General features: G+C 36.6%; 2 protein-coding genes across 6 annotated transcripts in view; one reads left to right on the top strand and one right to left on the bottom strand.

The window, feature by feature from the left end:
- Positions 1-15,634, bottom strand: part of LOC138691317 (zinc finger protein ZFP2-like) — a 499,579-nt gene that overhangs the window by 30,557 nt on the left and 453,388 nt on the right. The window lies entirely within an intron of this gene.
- Positions 1-15,634, top strand: part of LOC138691319 (zinc finger protein 454-like) — a 47,216-nt gene that overhangs the window by 24,377 nt on the left and 7,205 nt on the right. For 3 of the 5 annotated variants that reach the window (XM_069813194.1, XM_069813195.1, XM_069813193.1), the window contains 2 exons: positions 3,018-3,158; positions 10,699-10,781. In XM_069813194.1, coding sequence (XP_069669295.1) covers positions 3,018-3,158; positions 10,699-10,781 — 224 coding nt within the window. Of the gene's footprint in view, positions 1-3,017; positions 3,159-10,420; positions 10,679-10,698; positions 10,782-15,634 lie in introns of those variants that run through there. The other 2 variants (XM_069813196.1, XM_069813197.1) reach the window with 2 other exon arrangements.

Below are 15,634 nucleotides of genomic sequence, written 5' to 3'. Positions count from 1 at the left end.
GTGCTCTTAGGAGGAGAGACAGAATTTACACACCCTATGAATATTGTGAGCTTATTGTTTCATTTTCTAATACTGGTGCATATTCATTGAAAATAGTTGAGACAAGTGATGTTAAGGATTTTACAAACTGGTGGCTTCAATTTTATAAGAATATGACTGTATATCTAGAAACATCACGTGCTCCTAGAGACAAAGCAACATTTCAATGTATCCCAGATTAGTTATTTCGAATACACGTCCAAAAAAAAAAAAGGGTGTCTTGTAACAAGACCTAGGGTTGGTGGAATAGTAGAGCACACCTTTCGTGTGTCTCAGCCAGGAAGAGTTTCACATACTTTTCCTTTTCAAGCATTGTAATCAGGTGGTAAAATTCCGATAAAACTGAGTAAAATAGAGGATGATAGAGAAGTCCTTCGATACATTCCTGAGGAATATATTCATTTTTATAAACAGGTTTTGCCCTGGCCACTTACTGAAACTTAAACATTTATAAATTATGAATCAGGATAGTATGTTGACAGTAAAACATATTTTGTAAAGAAAATGCGAAGCTAACATGCCTGAAGTGTTGGTTTAGCTTGTATAACTAATTGTAGTAATAGTTCTCATGCGTTTATGTTCAAGCTGTGATGTATTACTTATATCTATGAATAATACTGACGTCTGTCATTTTGTATTGCATTTAATCTGTAAAAATCATTTCACTTCGGAATGGTATCTCATTTTCATTTCAGAAAGGTACCTAAGTCAACCAAGTTTGAATTATTTTTGACTGTAAATTATTTCAATTACGAGCATTTGCCTATACAGGATCTATTTCTCATAATCAGAAGATTATGTAGGACGTTTTTTTTTTTCGTTACTCTACATTCTCAGTTACTGTTGCAGACAATTTTTTTAATTTCCCACAACCTTAATTCAAGAGACTTAGATACCTTTCTGCAATGACACATTCAATTGCTGGGATTATGAGCTCAGAAATACTTCCAAAATCCTATTAAATGAGAGCACTATATACCCGATAATGTTAAAATTTGTGTCCTTACAATGGAATAGTATTAGACATTGTCAGAAGAAGGTAGATTCCACCAAATTCATCTCCCCACTGTGAATTAACAGTTGGCATGTCTGACCATAAAATGAGTGGCTCTAGATTCAAATACTGGTTGCAACAAGTTACCTGGTTGAATTCTTTTTTTCCGCGGTTATCCCTGAACCCATTAATTGCAAATGCTCGTAACTTTCGGCATTGGAACCCATACTTATTTTGTTAGCATTATCATCTTCATTTCTCTCAGACGCTATATAACCATTGCAGTTGATAAAGTGTCGTAAAATAAACCACTTAAAATCCACCAAATTCATGACTAGAAATTGAATTATTCCTTCATAAATAATTTCTGTTACAGTACAGTGGGTAAATAATTGTTCTATAACAGCTATATTATACCAGTATGCTACGGCACACTCAAATGATCCACTGGTATGCCGCGAAGAAAATTAAAATGGTAAAGATTGTACTAGCGAAAATTGGGAATGTAAAAGTGAAAATAGTAGACTAGTGAAAAAGTGAGTCGACAACAGTCAAAGTTTAGCGAACGTTGCCAAAATCAGCATTTAGTAAACACAGTATAGGTGTGGAAGCAGCAGAGAAATGAATGAATGATGTGCAGTTAGGATTGCCAGATCATTCAAGTTAGAATATCATACTAACTTGAAAAAATATGGTATTATATTTGTATTTATGTAATAAAATAGATCGTACATTAAATACCTGAGCAAAACACGTAATGATATACATCCGTTTTTCCTAAATAGGGAATTAACAAAACATTCATTATACCTTAATTACCACAGTTACATTGCATTGGAATAATTTGAATTATAATAATTTCTAGACATAATTGTATTCAGCAGAGGTGATTTCTGATATCCTATAACAATAATCTTTTTTCACTCACTATCTATATTTATGTAGTACATGCTATCACTTATTCACAAGTAAAACTGTGACTTCAATTAAAACTGTGGAAAAGCTTTAAAGGAACATTGATTTGAGATTGCTTCTGTTATTGACGTGCATATTGTATTGCTTGTTATTTCGTAGTTGTACTCGAGAGGAATGTGTGAGAGCTTAAGTCAATTTGGATAATATTAAATATGCTTTAGCATAAGAAGAGAGCCAAGCGGGATAAATGTGAGTTAAGAGTGACCAAGCATTATCCAAATTATTTCTTTAAGTGTGACAACAATGATACAGTTGGGAATATAAAAGGAAGAGCATGAGTTATAAGAAGCATTTTCTACTTACCTTCTGAATGCATGTATGGAGAAATTGTTAGAATTGTTGCCATTATCACTGGTACGATTTAATAACATTGTACAATGCAGATATTTATTTATAAGTATATTCGAATTCTTTTAATAATCCCCTTTATTATAGAGGATTTAATTATTTTATATTATATTGTTGTACTGTATATATTTCTATCACAGGAGATATTATTCCATTGATATTCATAACCAAAATGACTTTGTGAATTTTGAGGGGGGGGGGAACTTGCAATGTTAAATTTGAGATAAATCACAATATTGTCACGGCCTTTCTGAAAGACAAAACAATTGTACATTGCACCATGGGCATCCATGGTGTTGGATATTTTCAGTGTTTTGTTCTATAGATATGTTGTATAATCCTACTTTGGTATTGTGCGTAATATAATGTCATATTCGAAAAAACATTTGCACACATGTTGTAGTGTATAAATAAAACATTTTTTTACAGATATTACACTGTGTAAATTATTTACCGAAGTAATAACTGCCTTATTATTATTTATTTCCAGTGTCCTTTAAGCTCTTGTTTCTATTCTACCTTCAGTTTTCTTCTCTTATTTGTTGCCTGTGTTGAAAGTTTGCCAGTGACTGCCACGCAGAACCAGATTTGCTGCTGTATCACATCAAGTCAATTTTAAAATAGGAAATAAAATTATTCACGATGTTTTTTTGTTCTGTAGGAAGGGAATGTATCCCATCTGGAAGTGACGTGCATGAAGACAGAATGTGTGGACCAGAGTTGCGATGTCAAATCAGAGATAAAGGTTCACGACACCACACCAGTTCCTAGTAGCTTTTCTATGGTGAAATCTGAAGTTCATGTAAGTAGTTCACTGTCTATAATATACCGATATACCAGTAGTGCATTTTTAAGTATGTCAGACCTATTTACAGTCTCGAATTTTATTAACTGTTTCGCCTTATCCATTTCGTTCAAAACTTAGTTTTAATTTTAGATTTGAAATAAAATAACAATTCGCAATTATATATTTCTACTACGGAGCTGACAATTATCTCGAATACATTGAGATAATTGTGCCTGGGGACAGATTTAATTTTAAGTTCACGAAAATTGTTATTGTGTTATTACTGATATTGCAAATAGTGTGCAAGACATTGATCAATAGGTTCAAACAGATGTAAAGACTTATGCAAAATTCACAAGAGATTTGTAAGTCCTCTAACTTCGTTAAGAAGTAAGTTCATAGAAAAATAATAATAATAATATAATTTTCGGCGTAGCTCACTCGGTTAAACGCTTGCCTGCAGATCTGGAGTTGCTCAGGCGCGGCCTCAATTCCCGCTTGGGCTGATTACCTGGTCAAGTTGTTTCCGAGGTTTTCTCCAACCATATGGGAAATGGGTTGTCTTAATAATCTAGTAGTTAGTAGGAAAAAATAAGTAATAATAATAATAATAATAATAATAATAATGTACTAGTGATAGTATTTGTAATAATAATAGAAGACCTAATTATTATTATTATTATTATTATTATTATTATTATTATTATTATTATTATAAAAGACCGGTTCTGACAAGTTGGTGACTAGGGGATGCAATTATGGTTCTCGTGCTTTTTCTTTTCGAAAACTAATCGTCTTATCAGCACTCAGCCTTTTTCGTTCTCTCTTCTTTTTCATTGCTCTATATTCTCACAGCCATTTTCACCTGTCCATCTCCGCTGTTTTGTTTTTGCCACGTCCGCCTACATGACGGGATGTATTAAGAATGCCTAGTGATGCTACATTATTCTTCCTCTTCTAGTTCATTATATCCATTCTTAGGTTAAGTTCCGTAAGATTTATAACTCCCATCTCAGCAGCGGGGAGCTTTCCTATCTCCGTGGTACTGTCCCACGGTTCCGAGCGCGACTTAGAATTGTGTGGCCAGACAGGACGCCCAGCAACAAAGCAGTAGTGGACCCTTCATACTGCCCCTATATGCAAGTTTAGTAGCCGAGCTCGGACCAAAGGTCAAGTACACTCACGTAGAGCCCCAGTGAGGGCTTGGGACGATTTAGACACCTCGGTGACCGACTCTGCTCGTTGGGGCGGATATATTGCTCCGACGTGGTACCGTTGACTATTGGTTGTTGCAGTGTAATCAACCAAAAGTCCCCTGAAGCTGTGCGGTCTCAGATTACTCCGGCTTTGGTGGGCGAGGTTGGAGTTAGCGGAGTATTTCGGCGGTTGTATTCAGTGTAGAGTGGGGAGCCATGGACGGTTATTTCCATGGTAAAGGTATCCCCGTAACATGACATGAAGGCACTTGGGGGGCATGCAGGTAGAGCCCTATGCTTTCCATTACCTCGGAACTAGAATGAGGTGGTACTGCTACTCGTCTCTGGTGTAAGACTTTCCATTAGGTGTGCATTGTTCAATTTGAAGGGTAACTTGTGTGAAGTAGGTTGCTTAGGATCGGGCTGTGGGGAGGTCCTCATAGCCGGCACAGACCGTGAAGAATTTTTTAGAGGTCTTTTCCTTGCGTTGCCGGTGGCAGCAATATGTCCTCGCGCTCTTCTCCCCTCCTTCAGAAAAACAACACAAAAAACAGAAGTTAGCAATGGACACGACTGGTAGTAAAATGAACATTGCAATGGACTTGGACCCTGACAAAGTACGTAACAGTTAAAGTGCCGCTTCCAAAGTTTATTATTATCACTATGGATTTAACAGAAAAGACTATGAAGAACAGCAGTCCATTTTTCGTGAGACGCGCACTAGACGGACTCGTTGGGAAGGTCAAATATGCAACTCGACTACAGAACGGTAGTCTCCTCATCAAGACTATATCTCCAAAACAGAGTGAGACGCTGTTGAAAGCGAAGTTACTAGGGTCTTACCCTATTAAAGTCGAACGGCACTCCTCGCTGAACACCACTTGGGGAGTAGTGCATACGGATTCTCTGGACGATATATCTAATGAAAAGATCCAACTAGAACTGGTGGAGCATTCCGTGTTCAAGGCTTACCATTTATTATGTAAGCGGGACGGACAGACTGTTCCCCTGAGCACTGTTTTTTTGACCTTCGAAAAGCTGTCCTACCAGAATACATCTTTGTCGGGTACGAGCATGTCCCAGTTCGTGCGTATGTGCCAAACCCAATGTGGTGCTTTAGGTGCCAAGGGTTCGGACATACGCAAAAACGTTGCACTAAAAGCATCATATGTGCAAAGTGCTGCGGTGCTAGACATGGGGATTCCCCAGGTGCCGGCGCTGAGCACTGTGTGAATTGTTCTGGGGACCATGCTGCTAGGACAAGGGGACAGAGCGGATCGGTTCGGAGCAGTTACTGTGACATCATTACTTGGTTGAACAGAGTACACAAGTGAGTACAAATTTGTGGCGGCACATTTAAAATTGAGATAGATTGAGTCGATTTTAGAATGTGTTTAAAAGCGTTGTAGTAAAGCGCTTTTGCTTTGCCAATTGACTAGAAAAAAGTGCTTCTCTTCATTGCAAAATGGCGGTTGCAAATTTCATTTCCGTCATTACAACTATTCGCGGAGTTATTTTGTATGAAAGGTCTATTTAACTTTCAGTGTTGTTATTTGTTATATATGATAGGCGAAATAAAACTGATAAAATAATCTATAATACTAACAGCTATAAATTAACATGTCAGGTAAACATTAAACACTGCAGCTAAGTAAAAAAGAAGATAGAAAGAAACGGGCTCCATGAAGCGCTGCCTAAAACACATAAAGATAACACAGAATTATTTACTATTACGGAAAGTGGATAAAATAATCAATAAAACGTGGAATTTTAAACTGAAGAACATAATGTTTATTTATTTTATAACATTACTAGCCTTCACTACAGCCATGTTCTCTTTGATGAAGAGAAATATTATTGATAAATTAAAGTAATTAGGTAACATAATTCGTAGAAATAGAAACAAATAAATTGATGACTTATGAGGTAACACAAATCTAATAAACAGAAAAAATAATAATGCACTTCCTTTTTTAACAAATTTTAATATTAATCAAACACTCTAATATGATGATGATAATGATGATGATGATGATAATAATAATAATAATAATAATAATAATAATAATAATAACAATACTTATGGCTTTTAAGGAACCCAGAGGTTCATTGCCACCTCACATAAACCCGCCATCAGTCCCTATCCTGAGCAAGGTTAACCCAGTCTCTATAATCATATCCAACCTTCCTCCAATACATTTCATTATTATCCTCCCATTTACGTCTCGGCCTCGCCAAAGGTCTTATTTCCTCCGGCCTCTCAACTAACACTCTATATGCATTTCTGGATTCGCCCATACGTGCAACATGTCCAGCTTATCTCAAACGTCTGGATTTAAGTTCCTAATTATGTCAGGTGAAGAATAAAATGCATGCAGTTCTGCGTTATGTAACTTTCTCCATTCTCCTGTAACTTCATCCCTCTTGACCCCAAATATTTTCCTAAGCATCTTATTTTCAAACACCCTTAACCTCTGTTCCTCTCTCAAAGTGAGAGTCCAAGTTTCACAACCATATAGAACAACCGGTAATATAATTGTTTTATAAATTCTAACTTTCAGCTTTTCTGAGAGCAGACTGGATGATAAAAACTTCTCAACCGAATGATAAGAGGCTTTTCCCATATTTATTCTGCGTTTAATTTCCTCCCGAGTATCATTTATATTTGTTACTGTTGCTCCAAGACATTTGAATTTTTCCAGCTCTTCAAAGAATAAATTTCCAACTTTTATATTTCCATTTCGTACAATACAATTATATACTTTGCATTTTCGGGATTTACTTTCACACCTATCTCTTTACTTGCTTCATGTAAAATTCCCGTGTTTTCCCTAATTTTTTTAGGATTTCCTCCTAATATAGTCACGTCATCCACATAAACAAGGAGCTGATGTAACTCGTTCAATTCCATACTTTCTCTATTATCGTGGACTTTAATATTAGTAATAATAATAATAATAATAATAATAATAATAATAATAATAATAATAATATAATATAATAATAGTAATAATATTATTACTACTACTGCTACGGTTAACCGAGTAACTTCGGTGCTCCGCTGCCAAGTACATAAACCGATAGAACCGAGTAACTCAACAATTTAACTCGCTCTGTCCCTAGCTCTACACGCCGCTAATTCTAAAAATTGTCCGAAGTATATGGTAGAGAAGGATAATCAAGAGCTGCGAGTCCGAGAAAATATTACGTTTTTGAAGCTGACGAAAAAGTCCTATGCCTCAGTATTGAAAAAAGGAACAGAGGGGAATTTATGCTTCCACACAAACGCCACCTCTTGCAAATATATCTGAGAAGCGAATTGAGTTTGCTACCCAGACGTATGTGCATGCTGCCGCTCAGACTGCTGAGTCAGACGATACGTGTGGGCTTGATATCAGGCCTTACGTTCGAAAAAAGATCACCGCCATGACGACAGAGAAAGATTCAAAGCCTGGTAGATCACCACGACATCGCACTCCTTGTTCGGGTGGGGGGTCGAGATCACGCTCTCGATCCCGTCCTTGACCAAGATCACGGTCAGGTGTGCGACGATCTGTAAGTGTGTCCCCACAGTCGAGAGCTAAGCACTCACAGTCAATGGCACCAAATCATTGAAAAGATAAGAAGAGAAGATCTCCTGTGAAGCCATCACCATGATTTAGCTTCTCGTGATGACTGATATTGTACAGTGGAATGTGAATGGGATACGCAGCAGATACAGAACTACAACAATTGATCTATCATGAGAACCCTGCTATTTTATGTCTTCAGGAGACACAACTCCGGCCTGAAAACTCCCTGAGTATCTCGGGATACTATATTCACCTGTATTCGTGCCAACAGAGAATGTGCGCTCCTAATCCAGCAAGGTATCTTTTCCTCTGTTATCAATACCAACTCTCCACATCAATGCATAGCCGCTACAGTAACTTTACCTACCATTCAATTTTCAATAGTCTCTGTTTATATGCCCCCAGATACACCTTTCTCAGTAAATGAAATTGAACATATTCTGTCGCAGGTACCTGTCCCATATCTGGTAGTGGGGGATTTCAAAGCATCCCACCACTCTTGGGGCTCAAATTCCGATGATGACAGAGGAAATAAAATAGTAGGGGTATGTACCCGTCTAAATCTCTTTATCCTGAATTTAGGGGAAGTAACACACCCCTCCTTGGCTTGCAGTACATACTCCATGATAGATATCTCCATTTGTAGCCCAATTTTGTCCACGCATTTCGAATGGTCTGTGATTCACGAACTACGTCGTAGTGACCACTAGCCCATCCGAATGCGTATGTTCACTTTACTTCCTGAGGAATCTCGCTCTCCAAACTTGGTTATTAAAAAGGCGGACTAGGTCTGATTTTCGGAGTCCATATCATTCGATGATAACGGACATGAAAGTGTAGTAGGACATTTCTCAAATGTGTTTTTAAAGTCAGCGTCTTGCAGGCCAAAACACTTCTCTGTCCCCTGGACAGATACCTGCAGAGATGGAATCCGAGACCGCAAACGGATCTTACGCCAATTTGATCGTCATACGACCCAAGGAAATTTCGTCGAATTTAAACGTCTTCGAACGAAAGCTCGTCGCACTTTATGCGATGCCAAGAAGACGTCCTCGACAAACTGCGTCAATTCATTGAAAAAGAACGTCCCAGCTAACATCGTATGGAACGAAGTCCGTCGAATAATGGGGAAATGTAGTTCTGTAATTCCGGACGTTCTGAACAACGGCATAACAACCACCAGTCCCATAGAAATTGCTGAAATATTTGCTACCACTTTTGCACAAATAAGCAGTTCAAGGAATTATGTCCAGGAATTTCTAGAAATGAAAGATGCTGCAGAAAAACGAAAACTAAATTTTAAATCTGATAACACTGAACACTACAATACACCATACACATCCGAGGAGCTGGAGGCGTCACTAGACACATCCCCTGACACCTCCTCTGGCCCTGATAATATCCATAAACGCATGCTTTGCCATCTCTCGCCAGCTGGAAAATCCTTTCTTTTGGCAATGACCAACAGAATCTGGACTGATGGGGTATTTCCATCTGCTTGGCGTTCCACAAATGTAATGCCAGTCCAGAAACTGGGAAAGGTTCCTTCTTTACCTGGCAGTTATAGGCCAATTTGTCTCACCAGTTGCTTATGCAATGTTATGGAAAAGATGATAACCAAACGCCTGATGTGGGTACTCGAATCGGAAAACCGATTACCTAATAAACAATGTGGTTTTCATAAGCACAGATCTGTCGCAGACCAACTTGTTCGGCTGGAGAACGCCATTAGAGATGCTTTCTTCACGAAGGAGCATCTTGTGGCAGTCTTCCTTGATCTAGAAAAGGCTTACGATACCACATGGCGATATGGCAATCTGCAAACATTGCATAATTGGGGACTTCGTGGCAGTCTACCTACGTTTATTGCAAAGTTCATGGTAGAGCGGTATTTCCGAGTTCAAGTAGGCACCACTCTTTCTAAGGAATACATTCAAGAATACGGCGTTCCGCAGGGGTTTGAATAACCGTTCATCTTTTTTTCATTGCGATCAATGGAATTGCCCACTGTATAGGTGTATGAGTATCTTCTCTGTTGTATGTTGATGACTTCGCTTTATATTTATTTTCTGCTGTCTTATGTCAAAAGAGGAAAACGTGTTTGAGAGTCTGCATTTTGATTTTATTATTTTTAATTTAGTAGGTTATTTTACGACGCTTTATCAACATCTTAGGTTATTTAGCGTCTGAATGAGATGAAGGTGATAATGCTGGTGAAATGAGTCCAGGGTCCAGCACCGAAAGTTACCCAACATTTGTTCATATATTCATATTGGGTTGAGGGAAAACCCCGGAAAAAACCTCAACCAGGGAACTTACCCCACCGGGAATCGAACCTGGGCCATCTGGTTCCGCGGCCAAACGCGCTAACTGTTACTCCACAGGTGTGGACCTGCATTTTGAGTAATAAAACTCTGAAGAGGGAAATATATTAATATTTCAATATATAACATTTTACTGTTTAATTTACTTCAGATAGTCTTGCCAATTCCGATTACGTATTTTGCAGGTTATTTGGACATGACATGGACATATTTTCGAGGTTGAAACTTGATTCCAATGTATTACAATACAAGCAAATAGCCTGAATATAAGGAAGGATGTATGAAGGCAGTAAATCAATGCAGTTCTGGGGAACTCATTTTGGATTTTGTGTAAAAGTCTTTACAACCTTACCGAAAAATTAGACTGCATTCTCTAGGTTTGAATGGTGAGGTGTCTGACATAAGAAACCAATGACGAATATGGTCAGTTAAAACTTTCTTCATTATTTACTCAATTTTCCAGGAAAATTTGTTCAATGTGGACAGAATTCAAAAGGAACAGAAAGTGAAAGTATCTTCAGAAGAGGATAAAGTGTTGACTGAGAGGTGAGTGTACTGTACTGGTTTTACTTCTTCCATTCTTTCAGAAATTCATTTAATAGCGACGTAGGGATTACTTATCTACTATCTACTACAAAGCGTGTGAAATTTATTTTGAATTATATCATTTAATCTTTTTTTTTTTTTTTTTTTTGAAAGAAGAATTCAAACCTCAGTAAATAATCATTTATCTTTATCCAAAAAAAAATTACAGGTGGTATACCCAAGGTTCTGTTTTAAACCCAAATATAACGTTACATGACTTACCTGATGTTGTTCCACCTAAGGTAAAAATAAGTATCTATGCAGATTATGTTACAATATGGGCTACGATCAACAATCCAAATGAAACATTAAGCGTTATAGTACAAACAGCTGTACATAATATCAGTAATTGGGCATCCAAATGGAATCTATCTCACAGTCAAAAACTGAATATACTGTCTTCACGAGAAGATGCAGCTTAAAATGCTATAAACCTCACATTTATTTGAATAAACAAAATATTCAGTACAATCCAACTCCTAAGATCATAGGATTAATTTTTTATGAAAAACTTTTATGGAAAACACATTTAACCTGTGTTGCTTCGCAGTGGCTACCATGATTAAATCTCTTGAAGATAATAGCTAATAAGAAATGGGGATCAGATATCACGACAATGCGTCTGTTTTATAATGCTTATATACGATCAAAATTGACCTACGAATGGGAAATGTGGGGAGGAGCATCAGCAACTCATCTACAAAATAATTCCTGTTCTTGAAAATTCAGCCTTAAGATTACGCCTAGGAGTACCAAAAACCACATCAACTATGCCCTAGAAATTGAATGTAATATTCAACCCATCAGAGACTATGTATTAAAAAATGATCTAAAAATACATTTAAAATTGGAAGCCTCATCCAGATCTCAGATGTTCTTCAAACTGTCAGATAATATCCTGTGTAATTTCTACAAAATAAACAAAGAAGAAATATCAATCTATATCATAGACACACTCATTGCTAAAACTCCAGTTGTGAACGAATTCCTCCATGGAAATGGGTAATTGCAGAACATAGCATACAAATTCCAGGAAATCATTCCAAAAATGATCCTCCATACATTCTTAACTTAGATACCATGGAACGACTCTGCAGCACATATAAGGATCATCTTCAAATTTATACAGATGGATCTCTAAACCCTAATAATGGGACATCAGAAGCGGGGTATTATATTCCAAAATATCAAAAGAGTTACTTCATACCATGTTCATCCTCCTCCAGTCTTTGACACTGAATTGCTAGCTATTGATGCTGCTCTTCAGTGTGTTATTCAAATTTCTGAAAAGTCTATTGCATACTTATCTACTCCAAGGGAGCTATATTTAATATAATGAAATATGTTCCAAACCTATACGCACATAGAATTATTCCAAATCAGAAACAACTAAGTAAACTAAAAAAAGTCCAAAACGAAATAACATTTCAATGGATACCTAGTCATTGGGGCATACCTGGAAACGAGAAAGTCGATAACATTGCAAAACAGGCAACATATTTGCAACAAGACCTCTTCAAGTGATATCACTATCCAGTGCCTTTGCTTCAGTAAGGTCTCATTTCATAAACTTATGGATCAATAATTGGCTCTGTCCTGAAAAAGGAAAAATTTTACAGTCCGTTGAAAAGAAACCAAATGACCTCGAAATGTACAAAAACTTGCCCAGACATGTTCAAACATTTTTAACAAGAGCCAGAACAGGTCACATTGTCACACAATTATTCCTAGAGGTGGGAAAAGTTGCTAGTTTCTCGTAACAGTGCCAACTGTTCTAATTCCTGGAAAATATTAGATTTGAAATAACGGTACTATATATAACTACACACGTGTACAGTGGTATTTTGGAACATGTACGTAAGACCGGTATGTAATGATTAAATTCGTAGATTAGTTTTGTTCGGGTCTGGAAATTTATTTTAAATTTGTCTTCTTTTTGGAATTAATCACGAAATCGAAATGCATTTCAATGATAAATACAACCAAAACTATTATTCCTCTTCCGTTCAGCTCAAGTTCACAATGATGTATAATTTTTAAAATGATTTATAAATAAAATGCTGTTATCCATCCTAATGTTCATAATATCGCCATAAAAGTATTAACCTCATTATAATTAAATAAGTAAATTCACAAACTTTGTATTGTTGTAAATAAGAAATTAGCGGTCTCATTGAGGTTGCAATACAGTTATGCTTGAACAGAATTTAGTTTAATTTCAGTAATTGGCAGTGAAATTAAAAAATGGAACACAATAAACTTTAAACTATATACAGGGTTAGTTAAAAGTCCCGCACCATCTAAATAACTTTTGAAGCATGTGGTTCAGAGACATGAAACTTGGTGTGTGGAGATAACCATATACTAAGATCTCAATAATGGTATTACCGAGTTTTTTATACTTCCACTGGAAGTATAGAAAACCCAACATATATTTTTTATTTTTTAATAATGCTCATTAAGAGCTTTTCAAAAAGTATCCACACTTGATACTTCTGTACAAATTCATATTGCTAAATCAAGAAAACAGAAAAATGTATCGAATATTAAAATAATAAAATACTCTTTCCTTAACAAGATCAAAACGAAGCTACCTCATCTTCTAAATTCTGTGTTCAAACTGGTAGCACTCAGCTGTTTGACAATGTGTCAGTCGATCATAGAAACCATTTAAGGAATGCTTTAACCAGAATATCTTGCACCACTTCCATTATTCGATGCTTCAGATCTTCTAAGTTGGGTCTTTCTCGATATACTACTGACTTTAAATGGCCCCACAAAAAGAAGTCCAAAGGCGACAAATCTGGGGATCTAGCTGGCCACTCTATGTGACTTCTCCTACTAATCCATATTTGTGGAAAAACCTGGTCTAAATGCTCACGAATATTCTATCCTTAGTAAGCTGGAGCTCCATCTTGTTGGAAATAGATGTCATCTCTGTGTAGACGATTGTTGACTGGATGTGGAAACAAGTTTGTGATGGCCGGTACTACTTGATTTTGGAACAAATCCAAGTATCTATTAGAATTCAACGTTTCTGTAAACAAGAAAGGACCAGTAATATGGTCACCAATAATACCAGCCCAAACATTAAGTTTCTGTGGATACTGCATGTGGTTCTCCTTCATCCATTGTGGATTTACGTCTGACCAGTATCGACAGTTGTGTCTATTGACATGCATTCAGGCAGAATGTGGCTTCATCTGAGAATACAATTTGTCTAAGAAAAGCTGGATTGTTGTTAATGCGCTCCATCATTAACTCACAAAACTGCATTTTTCTGTCGGGATTGTTCTCTGAATGTTCCTGCAAAAGTTCAATTTTATAAAGATGTTGCTTGACACTTTTAAGGATTTTCATCATGGAACTTTGACTTATATTAGATTCTAACGCCAAATTTGTAGTAGATATTTTTGGATTTTCTTGCACATGGAGGAGAATTTCCAATGAAGTATTATCATCAATTGCACTTTTCAGGCGACCTGATCTTGGTAAGTCCTTTACGATTCCAGTTTCAGTGAATTTCCTTACGATTCTTGTCACTGTTATATGTGGAATTGGATTGCGATCCGTATGCATAGGTACCATTAAATAAATTCGCCGCCTCTCGATGAGATCATTGTCTCCATAGCCAATAATCATTAAAATTTGAATTCTTTTCCTTTCGCTCAATATCAGACAGAATTATTTATCACACTAGAATGTCAGATTCAATTTCTTAAATAAGATGTTTGTGTCAATAAACATGTTTCCATGGATATAAACAATGGGCAGTCAAATTGCAGTAAACAAAAGAAGCGTTTTACCCGAATTCCATGGATATAAACAAGAGACAGTAAAATCACAGTAAATAAAAGTATTCGGTAGACCTACACTTTTCCGTTTTCTTGATTAGCAACAAGTGTGGGTACTTTTTGAAAAGCTCTTAAGGAGCATTATTAAAAAAATTAAAAAAATATATATATTGGGTATTCCGAGTTGGAGTTACTTCCGGTTAAACTGGAAGTAGAAAAAAACTCGGTAATACCATTATTGAGTTCTTAGTATATGGTTATCCCACACATCAAGTTTCATTTCACTGAATCATATGCTTCAAAAGTTATTTAGGTGGTGCAGGACTTTTAACTAATCCTGTATATTTTCATTTGCCTTGATAAAATTCACACCACAGATTCTATACAGTTAATAACTGTTTGATAGAATGCTATATTTAATAACATCATTTTCATGATAAATTATCAATTTTTAAGGTAGATCTTGATATCTTTATTATCTATATTTACTTCTGATCCTAACATTTCTGTTAGTAAGACGAAAGAACTTCCTTTTCTGCTTCCAATTGTCCCAAAGGTGTTCCTTTCTGTGTAACAGGTGTTGTAATATAATTTCAAAGTGAAATGAGTATTTTGTACAGTTGTGTGTCGACCTGGTTGGCGAGTTGGTAAAGCGCTGGCCTTCTATGCCCAAGGTTGCGGGTTCGATCCCGGGCCAGGTCGATGGCATTTAAGTGTGCTTAAATGCGACAGACTCATGTCAGTAGATTTACTGGCATGTAAAAGAACTCCTGCGGGACAAAATTCCAGCACATCCGGCGACGCTGATATAACCTCTGCAGTTGCGAGCGTCGTTAAATAAAACATTATAATTAAATTAATGTACAGTTGTCAAAAAAAAAAAAAAAGTGGCCACACTCGTGAACAGCGAAAATTTTCTAAGTTCACTTCGGATCACGGAGATGTTACACGATGCATTTCCTTGTAGAAGCAATTTCGGAACTATGGAATTGTTTCATATCTGCGTTACATAGACTAGCG

This window comes from Periplaneta americana, chromosome 16 (genome assembly GCF_040183065.1).
Source record: "Periplaneta americana isolate PAMFEO1 chromosome 16, P.americana_PAMFEO1_priV1, whole genome shotgun sequence".
NCBI classification, from domain to species: Eukaryota; Metazoa; Arthropoda; class Insecta; order Blattodea; family Blattidae; genus Periplaneta; species Periplaneta americana.
The sequence above is the reverse complement of the archived record's forward strand: the minus strand, read 5'-3'. Positions and strand labels throughout refer to the sequence as shown.